At 40.7% G+C, this 21181-nt stretch overlaps 1 protein-coding gene across 2 annotated transcripts; it reads right to left on the bottom strand.

Annotated features, from left to right (window-relative positions):
* Positions 1 to 7762: 7762 nt before the first annotated feature.
* Positions 7763 to 21080, bottom strand: LOC121066145 (cytochrome b5). Of its 2 annotated transcripts, XM_040549554.1 has the most exons (5): positions 20843 to 21073; positions 13424 to 13552; positions 11519 to 11548; positions 9671 to 9705; positions 7763 to 8884 (listed from the first exon to the last, which is right to left on the bottom strand). In XM_040549554.1, the coding sequence occupies exons 1-5, from the start codon at positions 20984 to 20986 to the stop codon at positions 8806 to 8808; spliced, it is 417 nt and encodes a 138-aa protein (XP_040405488.1). In that variant the 5' UTR covers positions 20987 to 21073; the 3' UTR covers positions 7763 to 8805. The 2 variants fall into 2 exon arrangements, with proteins under 2 accessions (XP_040405488.1, XP_040405489.1); XM_040549555.1 differs by lacking the exon at positions 9671 to 9705 and having other exon boundaries at positions 20843 to 21080.
* Positions 21081 to 21181: the final 101 nt, after the last annotated feature.

Below are 21181 nucleotides of genomic sequence, written 5' to 3'. Positions count from 1 at the left end.
TACAGCTGGACATTTGTTTAAAAATCTTCAGCTGTAGTTAATTAAACACTTGGCCACAGAGTGAGTCAGCAATTGCCTTGAGTTAACACGCCACTGGCAAGCATTCACTAAATGCACATAAACACAAAATATCCTTTTCTGAAGTGGGTGTGCAGTATTTCTTCCTCCTCTGAACCTTGAATGCTTTAAAAAAACAACAAAAAACCACTAGCAATTGGGGAATCGTGTAAAAACTCCACTAGGAACAGACCAAGCCCCTCTATGACTCAGAGCCAAGCCATTTCAGTAAGGCCAGAGTGTGTTAGTTTAAACTTACAGTCAAGAAATACTTGGCCCCAAAATTTTCATCTGCCTCTGCCTAACGTTGAACTAAAGGTGTAGTAAATCTGAGGGAGCAGGGCTGCGTGCAGTACCTATGCTGATCCCCAGCCACCTCTAGCTGTGGCATGCTCTGTCTGCATCACCCATGGGTGGGTGAGCTTTGGAGGAAGAAAACAGCAGCAGAGCTGACAAAAGCCAGGTAACCCCACACAGCACATACTTCTGTAATTTTATCTTGATGAAGAAAAAAAAAATAAATAGATCACCTCAACCTCTTAGAAAACCTTTTGTTCCTTGCTGGTTGTGTTGTCTGACAACAGAGCAGCTCTGTGTTTGGGCTGAGACCTTGGCTGGGCTGAATGCTATGCTTTTGCATGGCTACAAAATCCAGACACAGGTTTTGCCCCACCGAAGAAGATATTAAGAACTTGAGAGAAAAGGCAGAAGAGAGGTATTTATTCTTAGGTAAAAATCTGAACAGAAATTTTCGAAAAGAAATTTTTTTCACTGCCACTTTCTCATGGGTGAGCAGACAAGCTCGAGAATTGTTTTTTTATGAGAGCTTTCCCTGTTTCAATTATTAACATACATCTATATATGTGCAGCTAGATAAACAATTAGGAGGATTATGTAGGTCCTTTCAACAGCACAGGTCAATAGTCCAATTCGTTTTTTTGCATTAAGCAACCTTATGACCTTTCTACCTTAGTTCAGTAAATCTGTTTACTTTGCTCAAGTATTTCTAATAAATACTGCATTTCCTTCATGATTGTGCCTCTGGGGCGCAGCTGCCTCTGCACTGTGTTGCAAGAGGCATGCTAATCTCGCACTTACTTCCATTATTCTTTTCTATTGCCAATAGTTTAATGACTTCTGATGAGTCCCTTACACTAATTCTATTTTACTATGACACAATCTCTAAGCTGCTTGGTGACATGGTATTGTACAATATTTTTAGAAACTGGAGGAACATCTGGATGTAAACATCAGTATTTGGAGTACTAGTCTGAAAAATACCATATAACATGTAAGCGAACTTTTCAGTTGCCTTTCAGAGTAGAAATCTGAACTTGTCAAGTCCCTGAATGTACCCTGTGAAGTTTTTATTATCAGGGCAGAGATATGAAATGCCCGCACCCTAGTTTGGACACGTTGGTTGTAATAGTAAGACTCAAACTACTTCATGAAATGGAGAAATCAGGAGGAAGATGATAGCCAGGGTATACAGGATATCTTTGATTAATGTCTTTGCCACTTGAAAGCCAGTAAAACTTTTGATAGCGTTTTCTGTTTACATTGCTTATATTGCAACACACTGATTAAGATAATCCCTACATTGTTATAGGAGAGAAATTCTGTCATGTGCTGAGTGCCTACTGAATAGATTTGGAATCTACGTACAGCTGATCTATGAAACAAATCACTAAAAAATATGCTTGCCTAAGCAGACATGTTTTTGGAATAAGGCTATCCTTATTCCAGAACGTTGTGGCATGGCAGTAATTTATTGCATCGATTGTGTTGACCCATCTAAAATAGACACAGTTGTCTCAGTTTAAAGATTATTTAAATTTTTAAATTAAAAACAAACAAACAGAGTTTTATTATGTAGCAACCACATTTCTTTGACAATCCTGTTTTCTTCATGACATTCCTGGACACTGGTCTCCCAAAGTAACCAGGCCAGGACATGATCAGAAAATACTGGAACTCATAACACTTATATGACACTTTAAAAATTTTGAAGTCCTTTTCTATTGTATTAATAAATCTAACATGAAAGCAAATTTAACCTTCTTTTAACAGCATTGTATGAGTGGATTCAAAATTAGATTATTAAGGAAGTTTTACCCCAGGGACAGAATGACAGGAATACAGTATGCCAGGAGAAATGCTGTGCCAAGTAACATGCATACTTCCCGTGTTTACTTTAAAATAACACTCCGAAGCACAGCACGCACCCGCAGTTCGTCACAACACTCACACTTCTTGGTCACTCATTTTGTTCTCAATTTCAAGACAAAGTCTGTAGTCTTAATCAATTCCACACTTTAGATTTTTATTGCTCTGGTAGTTTACAAAACAAAAGAAAAATCTAACACTGACATGTAGAGATTTCTATTTAAAAGGGAATTTAGACTCATCAGCTTGCCTGCTGGCCCCGTTACTGATACCCTTTCTAGCAGTGTTATTAGAGCTGTTCAGCTCCAAGCAGGATCACAGGTTTTTTGTATTTAGTGTTTTATACCAAAGCATAGTCCTTGCAATGATGACGTTAAAATATGTGTATTTTTAGAGGATAAAAATAATGTAGTTTGGTGATTTGTTATTAATGCTAACCCTATGAGTGTGTGTTTGTTTTAAATTCAGATTAGCAGTTGGAAGTAAGAAGGTCATCTATTTTTAAGGGGTTCATAATGAGCTCGTGCTGATTCAAAGAACGAACTGAAACGTCCCCACTTGGAAGCCTGCAACAAGCCTGGAGCTGCATTCCTGTGCCTCGTGCAACCCAGCAAGTCGCACCTACGGGAACGGTGCAGGAACATCCACGCTCACACTAAACTAGGTCAGAGTTTGCTCAAGCTGTAACACTTTGTCCAAGAACCAGGGTAAATATTCAGGTAGTTTGTCTGTTCCAGTGATAGAAAAAACAATGCTGGATTCACGGCAGAGAGAAGAGAATAAGATCCTCTGCAGCTTAGCAGTTAGAGCTCAGAAAGAAAATCCTGGTTGGTCGTCCTTGCTTCAAAGTCTGTTTCCATTTTCTCCAGTGACTGTTCTCTCACCTACTGACACTTATTTGCCAACACCAACTTAGTGTATGAAGAAGTATAATTAGTTGTGAAGAGTCTGATCCTGTTGATGTGCTTGTTATACGTGGTCTGAGACACCAGCCTCCCATCGGACCTCGAGGCAGCCAAGCCTTATTGGTCAGACTTGTGCATCTACTAGACGTTGAGCTTCTCAAGCATAAGATCATACATCCCTCAGCGAAGGTGGAGTAAATTATCTTGTAGATTCAGCTAAGACTAAGAGCAGCCCACCCCCAGGTGCTGCCAAGAAGCTAGTTAGCTTTAAATCTACACACCCTAGCTCATTTTCTAGTAATTTGTTCATCCATATCCTCAGGTCTGACAGCAGATCTCACCAAGACAACGTAATAACAGTACATAATAAGCTGTATTACTCAAGTATTTTTGTTACTTCATTAGGGTCAAAAAGTAATTCTACAGAATCACCTAAAGATAAAACAAGATTTTTCCCATTCTAAACCCATAAGCTGTGACTGCTCAAATACCATATGCCTTTTATTATTCATGAAGTGTCTGTACTCCTTAGACCCACGCAGAGACTGTTACTCACTGCAACCCTACTCTGAAAATAGAGTCAAATAAACACTGGTCGGGAATCCATTCAGTTTACAAATGAAAGGCCAGTTTTGCTTGCTTCCAGTTACCAGCCCACCAACCTGTGGGTTTCTATGTTGTAAGCTAAGCTCTTTTTTCATGTCCACCCTCAGCACCTACATAGAAATCACACCTATCATGCCCTTAAGGACATCCCTACAAGCCTTGTTAATATATGATGAGTGATGCTAAAAGCATCAACTGGCTTCAGAAATCTGTGACAATTGAATATGACAAGAGAATGATTCTTCCCTATTTTCAAAATGCCATTCAGGAAAATACTCTGCTTTCTTGGCTTACCGTTTTCCACTCTACCTACCTCCTCTTAGTCCTCAAAGCAGTTTCCAAAATATATTCTATTTAAAGTCAATTATTTACCCACAGCTGATGGATAGTAACCTCGTAATTTCAAACAATACGAGGCCACATTTATCCAGGACCTAAGTAGGTGGAATTCCAGAGCTCCTGTGGAGCACTCTTACCCTGTAATGGGATCGGTTGTTCAGCTTTATTCAAGGACCAGAGTCTACAGAAAAAGGAGATATTTCCGCAATAACTATGCTACTGGATACTGTTCATAGACACTGGGAATCCACAGGATTTCTGCGGTATTCCACCCAGGAATACCAAAACCCTTTCCTAAGGTTTTCTTGTGCATAACTCCTCTTGCCTGACAGCGCTACTTTTCTCTCAGTGAACAGAATCAACTGCTCTTGGCATTATGTGGGATACCTTATTGCTCTCTACAGCTACCTGAAAGGAAGCTGTGGGGAGCTGGGTGTCGGCCTCTTCTCATGGGTAACTAGTGATAGGACTTGAGGAAATAGCCTCAAGTTGTGCCAGGGGAGGTTCAGGTTAGAAATGAGGAGACATTTCTTTTCAGAAAGAGTAGTCAGGCATTGGAACGGGTTGCCCAGTGAGGTGGTGGCATCACCGTCCCTGGGGGTGCTCAAGGAAAGGTTGGATCTGGCACTTAGGGACATGGTTTACTGGGTGACAGTGGTAGTAGGGTGATGGTTGGATCAGATGATCTTGGAGGTCTCTTCCAACCTTAATGATTCTATGATTCTGTAAGTTATACTACACAGGACAGAAGTCAAAATCTATTCCTTATATGTGAGACTCTACAGTGCAATCTAATCTATTCTGAGCTCTGTGTTAGCAGCCACCAAGAGCGACCAGTAGCTGCATTGTGTGTCCCCAGTTTTAGAAAGTTGGCAAAGAAAATTTCAAGAATTGTTTTATGCACACTCTGGCATGTAAGAAGATCAAGAACAAGTCTAACTACTTTCCAGAAAGAAGAGAAAATCCAGCATTAATCCTCTACCAAGATGCAATGTGCAAGTATTTCTCATCAATTCATGCGCTTGTTTGACCTCCTACTTATAAGCCAAGTCATTCACTAGGTGAACTATTTCAATACATAATGAATTCACCATGAGAATGAATGTAATGTAACATAAAAGGAAAGCGAAGTCAGGAAAGTATAACTCAAATTTGTGATCTATCAGTTACTAACTTCACACCAGATCTGGTCAGTCATTAGAGCTAAGGAGACGGTATAGCTCCTCCCCCTCCTTGTTTCTTCTGTACTATTTCTGAAATCCTTTTCTGTGTTCAGCTCATTCGTTCTGACCGAGTTTCAGATGATAATCTTCACCGCCAGCCTTGCAAAAAACATTGCAACGGTTTTGTCAACACAACCATGAAATTCATAAGCACCTATTTACCCTCAGCAGTCAAACATTCAGGAAACAAAAACAATAGTGACTTCCTTTTTTCTTTTTTGCCTCTGCAGAGAGATGTACTGAGTTACAGATTTGTGATCAGGCTCCATTTTCTAGTTTTACTCCCTGGCCAGTCCCTCTCTGGCATTCTGGAGACCCCTGACTGCAGCACAGTGCTGGGTGCAAGAGAAAGGCATTAGACCGCTGTGCCAAAGCCAGTGAGCAAAAGAGACAGCATTTTCTTTTCCCCATCTTAGCAGATGAAACAAATGAATGAGTGTACTGGCTTTACTCTGCAGAAACCAAGAGGAAGACGATGATGTCTCCACTGAAAGGAGCTCACTTGCCACTCTGCACTCTTTTGAACATGAGAGAATAGTCAAATTAAGGTCAAAACCACAGAGCCCAAAGAAATTACTTCAGGATACAAAGGCAGTATAAATAGTGCTGTTGTAGAAGTAAGCAACATAGGAAGACATCTGGTTTAAAGCATCGACCACCAAAACCAGCTTCTCCAAACAAAAATTAGTATGAAAGGAAATTGCCAGATCATTAGAGCAAATAACTTGGATGGGATTTTGGGACTAAGGGCTTTGTTCTGAGAATAAATTAGTCTCTGCTTATTCTTTTCTTTTTGCTGTCACACCATGAAAACATTGACTCTCCTTACTTCACTTGAATTTTTTTTTTTTTTTTTTTTTTTTTAATAGCACAGTAATTCTTTCCTCACCACACCCATCTTTCTTCTTCCTCTCATATTAGCAATTAAAAGCTAAAGGCTCGTAAAAATTCCTCTATGACCCCTTATGGAATGCAGGTCTAGCCTTACTGTAATAAAAAGGAAATTTAATACTTTTTTTTTTTTTAATCATTTCACATTTAAAAACCTGCAACAGTAATGTTCACCTCTCAGGAACAGCTTACATCAGCACCCATGGAAGGGAATACAAACAGACCAACTATAGGGAGCAAGCTGCATGCATCTACAGTAGCTTTTTAACATGCATCAGTTTCTAAGTATCCCCTATTGTCTCCACTCATGGCATTTTTGGTTCACATTGTGGAAATTCTCTGAGCGTGCCAGCTAGACTGCTTTGTGATGGAACTGAGCTTGAAAAGATACTCCAGGGGATTGCATGATGTGATCCAGCCCCCAGTAAGCATCCAGAATACTGGGACATGAACAGAGCTATACCATATTAAAGTTCCCAAAGCATGCATAACACAGAAAAAAAAAAAAATCTCACGACAAGTATGTTGCTTTTTGCTTTATGGATGCACTTTGATTGCATTACCCTATCTGTTGATGTGAACATAATTATCCCATTCTGAAATTCTTGCAAAATTATTTGAAAGGTTAAGCTTTTTTTTGTATTTTTGGTTTTTGTCTTGCCCAGACATGTGAACTTAAACGTTATTTTAAAAACTAACAAACTTCAGTATTTCAAACTTGGTTTACAAGTCTAAATATCAACTTGGAGTTAATACATCCTTTTTAAAGGTCATCTGTAACAAATGGATAAAGCCTGAACTTTTAGCTCAGCCACACCACATCCAGAAGAAAAGTTAGGGCAAGAACAGGACAGCGTAAGAAATTAGTGCTACACAGAATCCCAACTACTGTCATTTATACTGCAAGTTCAATTTCTAAGGCTAAGAAGGTGATGGGATATACTCTAAGTGTACATCCCTATATCTCTAAATCAAGACTGACAGAAGAGAACAAAGTTGTAAGATACTACATGCCTTCACCATTGAAGCTGTGTGAGATGTTTACTGCAAGAACCCGAGTTTTATTAGATCCTTGTCTGCTTTAACAGTAAAGGAATTACCACTTCAGGAATCCTACAACAAAGAATACTTAAAAGACTAACACACTGTCTGGTGCATATGTAGGAATCTGCTTATTGTCTGAAGTCACAAAACTTCCCTTCCCCCCTTCTCCCTACTAAAATATGTATATATTAAAAAGCTGTTGTTCACAGCGTACCATTTTTCAGTTTGGTTTGGCTTGATGCAGGGCTTACACTGAACGCACCTTCCCCAGTGCTGACGTTACAAGTCCTGGCCACTGTCAGACAGGCAAAGCTTACAGGGCCAAACCACTGCTAACAGTGGCTACTCGGCGCTGAGTGCTCCACAGTACGCCATCCCACCTCTCAAATGTAACTTCCCTGCATAAAGGAAGCATCCAGCTTTCACTGTCAAACAGGTTCATCTGGAAAGTGTCCCAATATGCAATAGGATCCCTTCTAAGGCCTTTAATAAAAGGCTGAAATTAAAAGTATTTGAGCCAGGCAAGAGTAAGCAATTAAACTTTTATTCATGATCATTTACATATGCCTCAAAACATTCGCCACAAAATGCAGACTTTCAGTTATCTTGTATTTAGCATAGAAAATGGTCATCTCTGTAGTAAAGCACCAAGGAACACACAACAGAACAATCAGAAACAGATTCCACGTATCAGTTTTTTCCCTTCACAATGTACCACGACAAAGTTGGAGATTACATAAAAGTCTAAAAGTTCCAGAACAAATTCTAGAGTCACCTGAGTGCTTGGCAGGAACAGTATTACTTAGTAGCAGTTACATTACCTGCAGTGGAATTACACGCAGCACTTATTTTCTGCCTTTATTTTTTTGCTCAGAAGAGTTACTTTTCACAAAACTGAGACAAACATTATTGGGCCAAACACTAGGTTTCATATTTGGCCTGAATTTTCCAATGGCAACCAAACAGAACAGTTTGCCGGTAGGAGTACCTACAACAACTGTAAGAGCAGATGTCAAGAGGGAAGGAAAGAATCACCTAATTATAGTCTATCACCTCATTACATAGGGCCCAACCACTTAAAAGCCCTTACATACTACTCTACTCAGCTTTTTCCCCATTATGCTTATTTTAATTAGCATTTCAAATTTACTTCTTAGAAGACAACATGATTTTTGAATTAAGTGGTGTACATGGGCAAATACATGTACAAAGTTTTGGTAGTAATTTAAAGCTGTAAAATTGATATGCAAAGGAAGTCCTACAGACCCCATCACAGGTTAAAAAGAAATAACCAGAATCAGGGTGTTACATATAAAGCTACTTTAACAAAGAAACTAATACAGTTATCAAATAATTCATTAGAGAATAAATTGTTATACAAAAAGAAATGCTGCCTTTTTATCACTTCAGTACAGCAAATAAGAAGGCAACATTAAGAAAAGTGCACAGCAGAGAACTGTTCAGCTTTCTGAAAAAGTTGAATTTTTCTTCAGACACCAGGCTTTCGTCAGGAAACATCTTGGGTTAGGATTACCCCGATCAGTCTCTTCTTGCATTAGTTCTTGGTAAGGCGCTTACTCTGACATGTAGGAACGATACATCAGGGCCACGATAATTGCTGCTATTGCCGGGATCACCCAGTTGGACCATGAACTAGAAAGAAGTTTTTGAAACAGCAGTTTAAGAAGTGACAACCACCAAGTTAAAAAAGTCACTGGTTAAAGAAAGTCCTTCCCTCCCAACACATACTTCAAGGTTCAGGCAAGAGCAGAACACCTGGACTGGCCCAGTAATGCTCTAGCCAAGCAAAAAAGCTTGTCCTGTTCAGACTTTGTACTAGAGCTTACAAGTTAGTTTACTAGAAGAGTTAAGACTCTGGACATGCTTAAAGTCATGGCATGCTGCCCAGAATATCATTCATTCAAAAGCCATTTAAGACGTAACACATGACACTTTCAAGTACCCAAACTCCCCACTCAGAAGAGTACGGAATGGTGCTCTGAGGTTTCAGCAACAGGCCGCAGGATATAACTTTACAAAGTTATTCAGGCAATTTCGAACATACTCTCCACATCACCCCATTCTGACAGATTTTTCCTTTAATTGTAGCAAATTTTAAAAGTGAGCGAATCCATGTCAGAAGTAGTCAGCAATGGAACCAAGTGTCTTCTATTTCCTTGCTAGCCTCCAGAAATGAAGGCCTGTACAGCATAAACAATTTGATAGAGACTGGTACACATCAGTGTGGGAAAAAATTTAGATATTAACGTGCTTGTAAAATGGTACATAGATGCCAAACTGGACTTTACACAGAACAGAAATGTGCACGCTAAATCCTTTGACATCTCTGTTTCTGTAGATGAATGCTATTCAGCTTTCTGAGTGTCAGAAACATTATCATGAGGAGCTTCAGGTTTGATACCAGATATCATACTGTACCTGGAATTAGACTGCGCAGTGGTAATAAGAGGTTCCTGGAAAGCAAAACAAAAAGATATTTACATCAGGCAGACATCCTTCGCCATACTTAATTGCCCCTCAATTTCTCAAAAATTAAGGGGAACTAGTTTTGAAAACAACTTTGTGCATTGCCTTTGGAAAACATTTTATCGGATTTGCTGTAACAGAACTGTTGTATTATAAGCCAGATCGCTGCAGTTTCTGCAGTCAACACTGCATCGAAAGCGATTTCACAAAACAAGAAAGTTCACTGCAAGTTTTCCATGAAGTTAATGTCAACCTCAGGTTACAGTCTGAAAAGTTGTAGTTGCCTAAAAGACAAAGATCCATTGCTTGTCTAAAATCTAATCAAAGAGACTCCAAATGAATACAAGAGAATTTCTTACACAGAAGCAAGGTGCTGATTTACACGCACACAAGGCTTATTAAACTCAGCTTGTTAGCGTGGTGTTTCAGATTGCTTAAGAACTGCTGTCAAATTATTACAGCTTTTGATACTGACTTGTATTTCTTGTTCAGCTTCCATAGAAAAAGAACCACTACAAGACCAAATCCTAGGTGGGTATTTATGCAGTTTATAAGAGGACTTAATCATTTGAGTATTACTAACTGCACGTGGCCTAATTGCATTTGAAAGATCCAAGCATTAACAAAAATGTACTTTAATAGTACAAGATCCATCACTGAAAAATGAACTGACTGAGCTATAAACACTCTGATACCAAGGCAAAGTGTGGAAAAGATCCCTCACAGGGATCCTGTGTAGGTTTAAACAGGCTACTTTTTCAAAAGCCCAAATTATCATAGGCTGATGCACAACAAATTATATTTTAAAATAATACAGCTCACTAATTACATCCGTATTGTTTTTTGTGAACATCTCCACGAAGAACTAACCCCAAAGCCAAACCGTGTGGAGCAGCTCTTGCCCACACCATTAAGGCTAGCACCTTCTACAACAGATTTGCCACATTCAGGGCCAGGGAATGGTTCCCCCCAACACTAAGGCAGCAGGAAGAATGCAAACCAAAATATTATTAAAATATGAATAAAGTCACCAAAAATACGTTTCTCAAACATCATGACACAGGAAATTGTGTGCTCATGGTGCTTTAAACTGTGCAAAGATGAAAAAGACGTTTGTAAGCACAAGGCCTGCTGAAGGTTCCTAGAGGGCCAGGGCATAGGTTTGTCACACATCCAGAGGGCAGTTCTAAGTGAAACTGTCTTATCAGCTATGCCCACACGTCCTGTTAGAGCAAAGTGTTCTGTCTTTCCAGAAAGAAGCTGGAAAACACTCATTAGTGTAGATAACCATGACCACCAGCACTAAAACAAGGGAACAAGCCAAACAGGAGCGTAGTAAGGTGTCGTTTAGATCTCTCTTAACTCCAACTGGCCATACTTTGGCCAAACTACAATCCTAAGTACTTCAATTTACTAAGTTTCTGTGAGTTTACTGTAGTTAAGAGATAGTATTACTACAACTTGCACTAGGCAATCTGTTTCTCAGTTGCACTTATGGTTGCTGCTCTTACAGCTTAAGTGTAAATTATCCTGAATTTCAAAACAACTCTGAATGACAGATCTTTTTCTTGGTGGGAAGAAGCTCTGAATTCCAGTCACCACTCAATTTGTTAATTTTATTAGTACATTAGTTCAATTAGTTATGATGCCAGATCAATGAGCTTAAGAGATTTATGATCTGAAACACTAGAACTTAAATAACCTGACTTATTTTTGCATCTGAGTATACCGTTTACTCAGAGATACACCATCTACAATGCCCAAAAGAAATAATGTGACATTTCACGAAACAACACTTACTGTTGGCTTCTGAAGCTTCGCTCTATCATCCTGTGTGAAAATAAGGAGAGAAAAAAAACATTTAGATAAACACCCAAAACATGAAAAAAGTCACAAAGAATCATCCAATTCAGTTCCCAGTTCTATTCTCTTAGTGTATACCTATTCTTCCCTAAGAAACAGACTTACAAAAGAGGTATCAGTAGATGTTGTTCAGCTACCATAAACAAGATCACCTCCTTGAATAATACTTCCCAAGATACAATGAAGTGAAACTTGAGTCTTAAACATTTTTTTTGAGCACGTTTTTGCATTTCTTTTGTCTCTCAACAGTACATGTTTCCTTAGCTTACACATGGATTATAGTAATGCTAGCTTACTTCTACCTAGTCTGCTCGTATTTATCAAGCAAAATTATGTAACTAGCTTTGGCCTAACATCCAATACAAACGTCCCAAATTCTATGGATGTCTCAGAAACCCATGAAGCTTTACTTGGGATAGTCACATTCATTTCAAAAGAAACAGTGCATCTTCTTGACAGTGTTTTATTTATCAGAACTATCAAACTGCGTGTTTCATATTCAGTGAAAATGGGCATTTATCAAACAAGAATGAACTGGACTGGTGGCAGGTTATGAACAATTTTACTGTTATCAGTTGCCGCCTGAAAGAGATGACAAGTCTGGGGCATTACAAGTATGCACCAGACCTGAACTACTTCGTACTGGGAGAGGCTACACTAGCAATATTCATCCGGAAAGGACCTAAGACAGGAAGAGGATCAGGACTCTTAAATGTAATTCTCAAGACAGTGATATTCACCTCAAATGACAGACAAAACAGAAAAGACAGACAGCTGAGGACAAGAGAAGAGGCAGGGATGGGCAGGTAGAGTCTCTGCACACTAGCTGCCTGGGTCTTCCAACACGTGGATTTCAACTACCACCACGTAGGAGAGCTTAGAAGAGGCAGCCATGGCAACTACAGCAGCTCTGTACCTAGAAATATATCCTCCAAAGACTTAGGCAGCAAACAGGTGCTTGGTAAAAGTACAGGAGATACGGAGATTACAGAAAAAAAAGGAAGTGACAAATGGAACTGTCAGTGACAGTGGGAACAGATCATAAACCTGACAACTAGGTAACATCAACACAGCACAAAATGAGGGCAGCCAAAGACAGGGATGATATACGAAGCATCAAACTAGATTATGTTTGCGTTTTCCTATCTGAACACCAGGAAGCACTTTTTTACTGTGGAGGGTGACGGAGCACTGGCACAGGCTGCCCAGAGAGGCTGCGGAATCTCCTCCTTGGAGATCTCCAAAAGCCACCTGGATGTGGCCCTGAGCAGCCTGCTCTGGGTGTCCCTGCTGGAGCAGGGGGTTAGAGTGGGTGACCTCAAGATGGTCCCTTCTAACATTATTCATTCTACAATTCTGCAGCAGCAATCTTCCAAATATACACATGAAGATCCAGATTGTACTTGCAGATCAAAATGGAAGCCTGGCACATATGTGTACAATGATGAAAGCAGGAAAGTTGCTGAGTAATCACTTCACATGTTGACTTAAGAAGAGGTCTAGACATTCCAACATTCCACCGTCAGGGATTATAGAGTCTTATTATAAAGCTCACAGGGTACAACAGGAACAGCACATTTCCACATTCAGTTTACTCAAGAACTAAGCTGTAAAATATTTCAAAGAAGCAAAGTTTTAGACGTGACCATCCTCACATTATACTAGTCAGATCACTTTGCAGTGGTGCAACTGTCTCCAGAACAAGTCTATCCACAAACATCTGCAGAGCTGGCATCCAACCCAAACAGCAGCTCTCTTTATTTTGATGAAAATTGTCAGAGAAATAACTAGACACAAAGACACTATAGTAGACATTACGTACCGGTACACTTGCATACTCACCGGATGTAGCTCCCCAACAATAAATGATTCTGACAGCTTCCTTGCATCTGTGGAGTGGCCAACATCTTCAAAGTTCTCAGTAGCATCTCCCCCAGCTTGTTCCCTGAGGACCTCTTCACCACCTGGGTGCTACAATTTTAAATCAATGCGAATTTGATGTTAAAAACCATTCCACATTCTGAAAACGGAAGTTCATTTCCGTATTTTTAAAACAGTCCTTGCAAAAAAGAGTCCCTAGACCTGTTAAAGCAAATGTAAGCCCTCTAGTTATTTAGAGGGGCTTTGTGCAATCTCAGCAGCCAAAACCAAAGAAGCTAGGTCTCTACTCCAGTGACAGATCAGTAATAGGCACTACCCCAGCAGCAGCTAAGGATGGATTTAAAATATTACTGGTGTCAGTGTTTTAGCAGCCAAACTGTTATCTAAAGTTACACAGTGCTCATATTTCAACAGGAAACATTTTTATCTAAACAGTGCTTTATACAGCAGAAGGATAAAAGCCAAAAGGTGTAAGTTGCAGAAAGAAACGTTCCAGGTAGGTATAACAAAAGAAGATATTCACAACAAAGGTAATCAAGCAAGTTGTGCATGTTCCCTGGCCAATCCCCATCCTTTCAGCCTGCCTAGCCAAGGCCCTGAGGAACCTGACCTAGTTAATCATAGCTCAAGCTTGGGGCAGGACCAGATAACCTCCAGGAATCGTTTCCAAAAGAAATTATTGCACGATTATCTAGTACGCCAGCTACTTTGGAGCTGCTTAAGCACCACTGAAAGCTCATGCAAGACACCAGAATAGCATTTTTGTTTTAGCAGACCACAGAATCCCCAAACCACACTGCTGGTAAAACCACTGAGATGGAGAGAAGTCACTCCCCCGTACCTCTTGATGCCTCGACCCACCACCATTCCCTTAACCAAATAGCTGCTATCCATTGACTTTTATTCTTCCCCAGGATACACCTTTGGGATTGCAAGCAGTTCCACATTTCTGTCCATTAAGTAACTCCATATATATAGCAAGTTACAGTGTATCTTCTGGTTACTTGAGGTTGAGAAAACTCACTACAGTTACTCTGTTGTTAGGTAAGTACAGTACCAAAAAATTCACCACTCAACTTGTACGTGGAAAGCTATGAAACTATTCTATACAAACAGGAGTTGTTAGATGAGCAATTTGAGACTATATAAGTACTGCCTTGGATTAAGGCAACCACATAATAAATTCTAACGCCTCACAAGGGACATGGAAAATTAAGTCTCCAAAGCCTTATTTCTTTTTTAGATTCTGCAGTCAGGAGCGTTAAAGTGATGAAAATAGGCAAAACTTCTGTTAGAGTCAGGCTTAGAGTACAACTGAACAGAAAAGCCACATTTACAAAGGAGATAAAAGAAATGGCATAAACATTTCCACCAGCCTAAGGAATTAAAGTTTGCATTTAATTCAGATCTACCATATTAACCTCCTACCAATCCTTTTCTTCTAAGGGAAAAAAAAAGTAAGATTTGTTCATATAGATTAGGAAGACAGTATAACTAACTACCAGTTTCCAGCTGTGCCGGAACTCCAAAACTTGAGTTAATCTTTGCAAAGGCACAAGTTTATTATTAAAGACTGAGAAAGTTGCTTAAAAAAAAAAAAAAAGGGCCAAAACATCACAGCTAGAAGCACAAGGGATGCCTACCATGACTAAGCAAAAGCAAGATTAAGCAATCGATACAGAGATTAAGCATAGCAGCTGGGCAAAAAAAAAAAAAAGTTAAGAGTGCATGTAGAGTAAAGATTACGCAAACAGGCCTACAAACATGGCACGCTCATCAAATCCTGCCCTTGAATCCATTCTGATAAGTATTAGGGAAAGGACTAGAGAGAAGTTGAGAGATCATTCGAGTTCAGTGCCTTGAAATCCAGAGTACACTTAAGAAGCTGAACTTGGATCTAACAGGCTCTCCCAGATACTGTCGTAACTAAGTCTTCATAAAATTCACTCCATGGTTTTAATACCATGCTAAAGTACTGTGCACCCCAAAATAAACCTTTCTCAGAGGAATGAGTCATGCTATATAAACTGTGAAAAGCCACATTAAAAGTATTATGAAATATATGTGAAATCTTGAGCAGAAGGCAGAACTCCTTGGAAAAAACATGCTTATCTAACAAGACATCAACAACCAGCAAAAGGAACAAACGTGCGACTACCCATAAAGCACTAACATCATGCACGTTCACATTTGTGCGTTGTGGTGAACCCGAGCCCTGCTCCAACAAGTCGATACAGCATCGATTACTGCAGCAAGCTGTCAGGCAAGAGGATCCCTAGCAGTACAACTGCATCTACGTTAAAGCCTTGGGTACTTTAACAGACTACCTGCAGGCTGCTGACCACAGCACGGCCGTCCACTATGTTCCCAAATCCTTCCCGTGTGCTGCTACAAAGCAACCAAGTAGCTACAGGAGCAGCCTCACTGAGGCACTCCAACTTTTCTCTGAAGGTTTTGTTTTCAGTCTGACCAGCAGGTGATCCCTCCAATGCAGGGAGTTTTGCAGACTGTCACCACAGAGGAAGTATGGCCATGACCAACTCATCACACGTGTCAGCTGAAGGGGTGAAACTTGCCCTGACCTCTGCCACCATAGCTGGACAGATGTTATTTTTTCCCCTTGCATCAGCAAGACCACGACAAACATAAACGCACAGTGTTTCCAACTTAAGCCAACTAGCAGAAGGTAATCCTAAAAACCTACTAGACATACTTAAAAGTATTTTGAAACTTCACACATTTATTTTTGATAACATCTGCTTTAAAAATGCAAACTTACAACCTCCGTGCAAACAACCAGCATGCAAAACATGCAATTAGTGAAGAGACTTGGCCTTCCCCAATGAAAGGGAGTAACTGAAAAGCCTTACAAATGCCAAGAAATTACTTTTGTATCAAAAGCTTGGCATTTTCCGTGGTTCAATGAGTCTCTCAAAGGTTGTCTACACAAGGCCTTTGTTTATACTTTGTATGACAAAGCTTGCTACCAGAATTTCCATTTTCATAAAAAGCCTCTTCTAGCCCCTGGAATTGGAAGCCCAGACTGCACCAATAATGACTCCTGAACTGAAATCCTGTGATATAAATAACAAGTATTTTTGCAGGTAAAATTGTGGTTCAAGGGAAATGAAAAAGCTTTTGCTAGCCTAGTTCATTCCCAGGACAATCCCAATACAGCATATTTAAGTTACATGTGGAACAGAAGTCTGTACAAAGCCAGCAAAAGTACCTAGCATGGTCTAATTCCTAACAGCAGCACGTTAAGAAGATTTAGATGAAGCAACTAAGCAGTTAAATTCACTGTTATCATCTGGGTCAAGAGTCTAATTACTTCATCCTGAGCACCTATCAGATCTCCCTCTTGCTACAGTCATGCAACTTTCTCAGTGTCATAGTTCAAGACTATTAAAGTATAACTACCTGGATTCACAACTCTTATCACCCCTCCCCACGCCCCCCCAAACTGGGGGAATCAAGTCTTTTGGGTCCAATTCAAGTCCCGGGCGAGATAACTGAACGCCTCCACCAGTGGCAGCCTTAGGAATTCAAGTTTTGCACTCTACTAGAAGCAGAAAGGAGCAGAGACAGAACTAGAGGTGCTCCGCTAATTTTAGCTTTATTGTATAAAAAAGACTAATGCTTGCTTTAAGGACACTTCCATGTAGTCCTCCAAAATATTTCTATAAGCTATTCAAGTTACAGGACAGAAATTTTGCACTTATAAAATTTACGGAGCAGAGGAGAGTACTTCTCTTTATGAGTCTGCAGTTTTGAAAACCATCATTAGGGTTTTAGACAAAGTGCCCAATAGCTGAGTGCCCATTTTCCCACTTAAAAAACAATTACAGCCTGCAGTGCATGTTTTGCAAAGAACACTTAGAACTGCTATTTTTCAGAGCACTTTCAAGTCCTCCTTCAAGTTTCGCCACAGCTTTAGGATGTGATAGCACCAGTTTTTATCCTTAAACTGCAAGGTTCTGCAGTAAAAATTCACACAGTATTTTGGCAGACTTAAGAACGTGTCACTACTGGCACCTTTTGATGTAAACTATTCATTAACTTATACCGCTCCTCCCCAGCATCACATGAACATAATCCATCTCCACATGGTGGAGGGGCCATTTTTCACTGTGATGCAGTAAAACAGTATTAGTTTTTCCGCACTTTATTCGACCAGCATTCCAAAAGACGTTTTTTGAGATCTGTCCATTCTGTTTAGAAACAGTGCTATAGAAGCACAAGCTTTCAGATTATGAAAAAAAAAAATACATTGGCCATGCATATTTTCACTATACAAACTGTACATCCAAAGCAAGTTTTGAGACCACTAAAAGGACTATATTAGATGAATATTAAGTATGTATCTAGTTTGTTTCCAGAACACAGCATTTCTCTGAGGTTGAGGTGTTCCTGCTCATATTGGTTTCTCTGCCTCTCTTTAGGAATTCACTTAAGATCCCAGCAAAGCAAACGGGAAGACTCTCACCACAACAGGAAGCAGAGATCAGGGCACTGATCATTTCATTCCTGTTTTAAATAGGCCCAACTACTCATTTAGCTCCTGAGATCAATGTCAAACAGTCAGTCCTGAACAGTGGAATTCCTTTCTTAAACTACAGAAGAATACTATCAGGCAATACCACCATACTTACTCCATTACTTGACATTTCTTATTACACACGTATGGAATTATCTCCAATACAGACAGATATAGCCATAAGATCCTGATGTCAGTATGCATCTACTTCTAACAGCTGTTTTTCCTTAAAGGATGTAGGACCTGAAACTATGAAGAGGTTTCTCAAGTTTTCTGTAATACAAGTCCAACAGCTTTTGAATGAAAAATACGATACACGAGTTCCCTGTCCCAAGAATACTCTTTCATGTGAAGAGCATTCAGATAGCGCACCCTAAAAACTGAGGTCTCTGGATTTCCTCTCTTAGGGGATAAACGTGGATAATCGAAGAACATTCAGAGATATATATATTTGCGTTATAGTTTCAGAGATCCTACATTTGGAGATAAAAAACAGTTGCTGGAGTCTTCATCTCCAGTAATCTCTAAGATAAGGTGCCAAAGTACATAATCCTTTTCTTCTCCAGCACTTCATCCCTATTTCAAAGGATCTTTTTAAGCCTTGGCCTTAGGAAACCAAGCCAATGTGGTCACCCTGTGTGATGTCTCCACACAGCCTTACCACTCCCAATGCGCATGCACTGCTCCCAGTCCACTTACTAATTTCAATCAAGTGTTGACAAAGGCTGATGGTTCCCCCCCAACCCAAAAAAAAGACTTCCCCTAAACATCTGCGAGCTTTATGCAGAGACAGCAGCTGTACAGAGAAAATACAGCCTTTAAGTACTGTAATGAAGTGAAACGCAACAGCATACATTCACTTATTAAGCAAGAAAACACCCAGCGTATCTGTAACAGTGAGGTACTGTAAAGTTTTCAACTTCATAAGCAGAAAGAAAATAATTCCAAAGGTTAATGCAATAGTTGGAGAGATTTTTTTTGTTGAATTAAGAAATGGAACTGGTAAAGTCAGCTTCTGTTCCCAGTTCTTCACTCTCCAGTAAACTGACACGCTTAGATATTTCCTAGTAGAGAAGACGATTGAATCGATGCTTTAACAGTGCTCTCTGAAAGACTATTAGGCTTATTTTAATAGCCTATAATTAATTCTTGAAATATTTTAAGCTTTTCTACTTCCTGCAAGAAAACCAATAGGTAAAGCTGAATTTGACTAGTAATGCTATAGAAACTGCTCATGTAATCCCTGCTTCCCTGAGAAGTGTTTATCATAGTCCAGAATGCACTAGCAAGTGGCTCGCTTCAATTTCTCCTTATCTGTCATGTGTAAATCCCTCAAAGCGCCTGACAGACCAGAATGAACTAGTACATCGCTTTATAAGTTAACCACATATCAAAAGCATTCAAAAAAGGCAAAAACCAAAGTACCCTATGAAATGTTTTAATCCAAGGGTTCCAACCTCACAAAAAAAAAATCAATGCAATGAACACTAGGATATTAAAGAATTTTCCTTGGGAGTGCAGCTGCACTTAGATAGCCATTTTCAACAAAGCAATCTTATCTCACTCCTTTATTATCTTAGCATATCATCCAGGAAGTTCAGCTCCAAAGCCAGCCGTATCACAGCAAAAACTGTTTAGTGTGAGGCTAAAGCCTGAGCCGGTATACCACGGTGCATCAGACATCCTACAGCTGTCCAAGAAAAAGAACTACTTAACTGCTTACAAACTGAATTCTTTTGGTTTGATAGTGCATTTGCCAAGTTCTCCTGAGGGCTGAAATCAAGTCTTTCTTGCAAAACTTGAAACTAATACTTATCAATTTCATCACGTGTTCTGAACGAAGGGGCTGTCAGCTTGACTGTGCAGCTACTTAAATCATAATCTCATTAGTTCTTGGATTTTTTTTTAATCAAACTTTTTCTATTTTGTTTCTCTTTTAAATCTGGAAGACCTCACAGAACTGTGTACCAACCAAAAGCAATACAGTCTCCAAGAACAGCGCTGAGTTTCTGAGGCTCCACGAAAAACTGTTCTTCCCCAAGGCTTCTAGAGTTAAATTAGCCTTGCCTGTGTAACTAAACATTTCCATACCTAGGTAATGAACCAGACCAGGGCTATGGCTAGATGAAAACCAATTCAGAAAGAATTGGTAGATCTGGCTCACAACCCAACTGTGCTGGCACACAGCCTAAGCGTTGGCAAACTCCTATTTGCAGAATACCCCACTTTAAAGCTCAAGTGTTTAGAATCATGAAAACCAAGACAGGTCCACACGGCAGCAGAGGCTCACATAATGCCGTGTCACTACAAGTTAATAATGTAAAACTGCAGGAACTCTTTTAAATCGGGTGCCAGATCTTTGCAGAGTAGGAAGAAGGGACTGAGAGAAAAGCCTCAAAACATCACGGATAAATCCTAGCTACGCTTAATTGTGAAATCAGTTTAATCAGTTGTTACATTTGCAAGTGTACACAGAACATCTCGGTTGTTTCGGTCCAGTAACTACAGCGCTTCTTCATTAACCCTGACCACCAATGACTGCACGAACCGGCCACCATCAGGCGAGCGGGAACGCCAACTGTTAGCGAGGACGGACAAAACCAGAGGGACCCAAGTTTACCTCAGAAAGCTGGAACTCGTGCGGCTGGGCTCTGCCCGGGACCTGCGTACGGGGGCAGGAACAAGAGCACGAAACCTCCGGGGGGAACTCAGGGGAAGGCAGCGAGAAAAGCGAAGGAGAAGAAGGAAACGGGAGGCGGCAGCCGCGCTACCGGACGGCTCCCGGCCACCCCAACGGTCGCCCCCAGCGGCCGTGTAACGGTCGCCGTTCAACGTTCGCCCACCTCGTCGAGGAACTTGGTGACGTCGTAGATGCGGTGGTGCAGGATGATCCAGGTGCTCTGGCTGGTGTTGTGCCGCTGCACCTCCTCCAGCCGGTAGTAGCGGCCCCGCCACGCCTCGCCGCCGGCCTCCCCCGAGCCACCCATGGCCGGCCGCTGCTGCCCAGGCTCGGCGCCGCGCACACGGCCCCCGGGGCTGCCCGCAGCACGCCTAGAGCCCGGCCGCCGGGCCTCCCACCGCCCCGCCCGCCCGGCCCGCTCATTGGCGGAGAGGCACGCCTATCAAGCGAGGCGGCGGGATGCCGCGCGGGGGTTGGAAGACGCCGCGGGGAGGGGCGGGGC

The sequence above is a fragment of the Cygnus olor genome, chromosome 2 (genome assembly GCF_009769625.2).
Source record: "Cygnus olor isolate bCygOlo1 chromosome 2, bCygOlo1.pri.v2, whole genome shotgun sequence".
Lineage (NCBI taxonomy): Eukaryota > Metazoa > Chordata > Aves > Anseriformes > Anatidae > Cygnus > Cygnus olor.
Note: the sequence above shows the minus strand (reverse complement) of the source record. Positions and strands in the feature narration are given on the sequence as shown.

Coding starts and splice junctions, on each gene's coding strand:
- LOC121066145 (XM_040549555.1), bottom strand. CDS start 20,986: ATGGGTGGCTCGGGGGAGGCCGGCGGCGAGGCGTGGCGGGGCCGCTAC. Junction 11,549..13,423: donor TTGTTGGGGAGCTACATCCG/GTGAGTATGCAA, acceptor ATTTTCACACAG/GATGATAGAGCGAAGCTTCA. Junction 8,885..11,518: donor CGAAGCTTCAGAAGCCAACA/GTAAGTGTTGTT, acceptor ACTTCTTTCTAG/TTCATGGTCCAACTGGGTGA.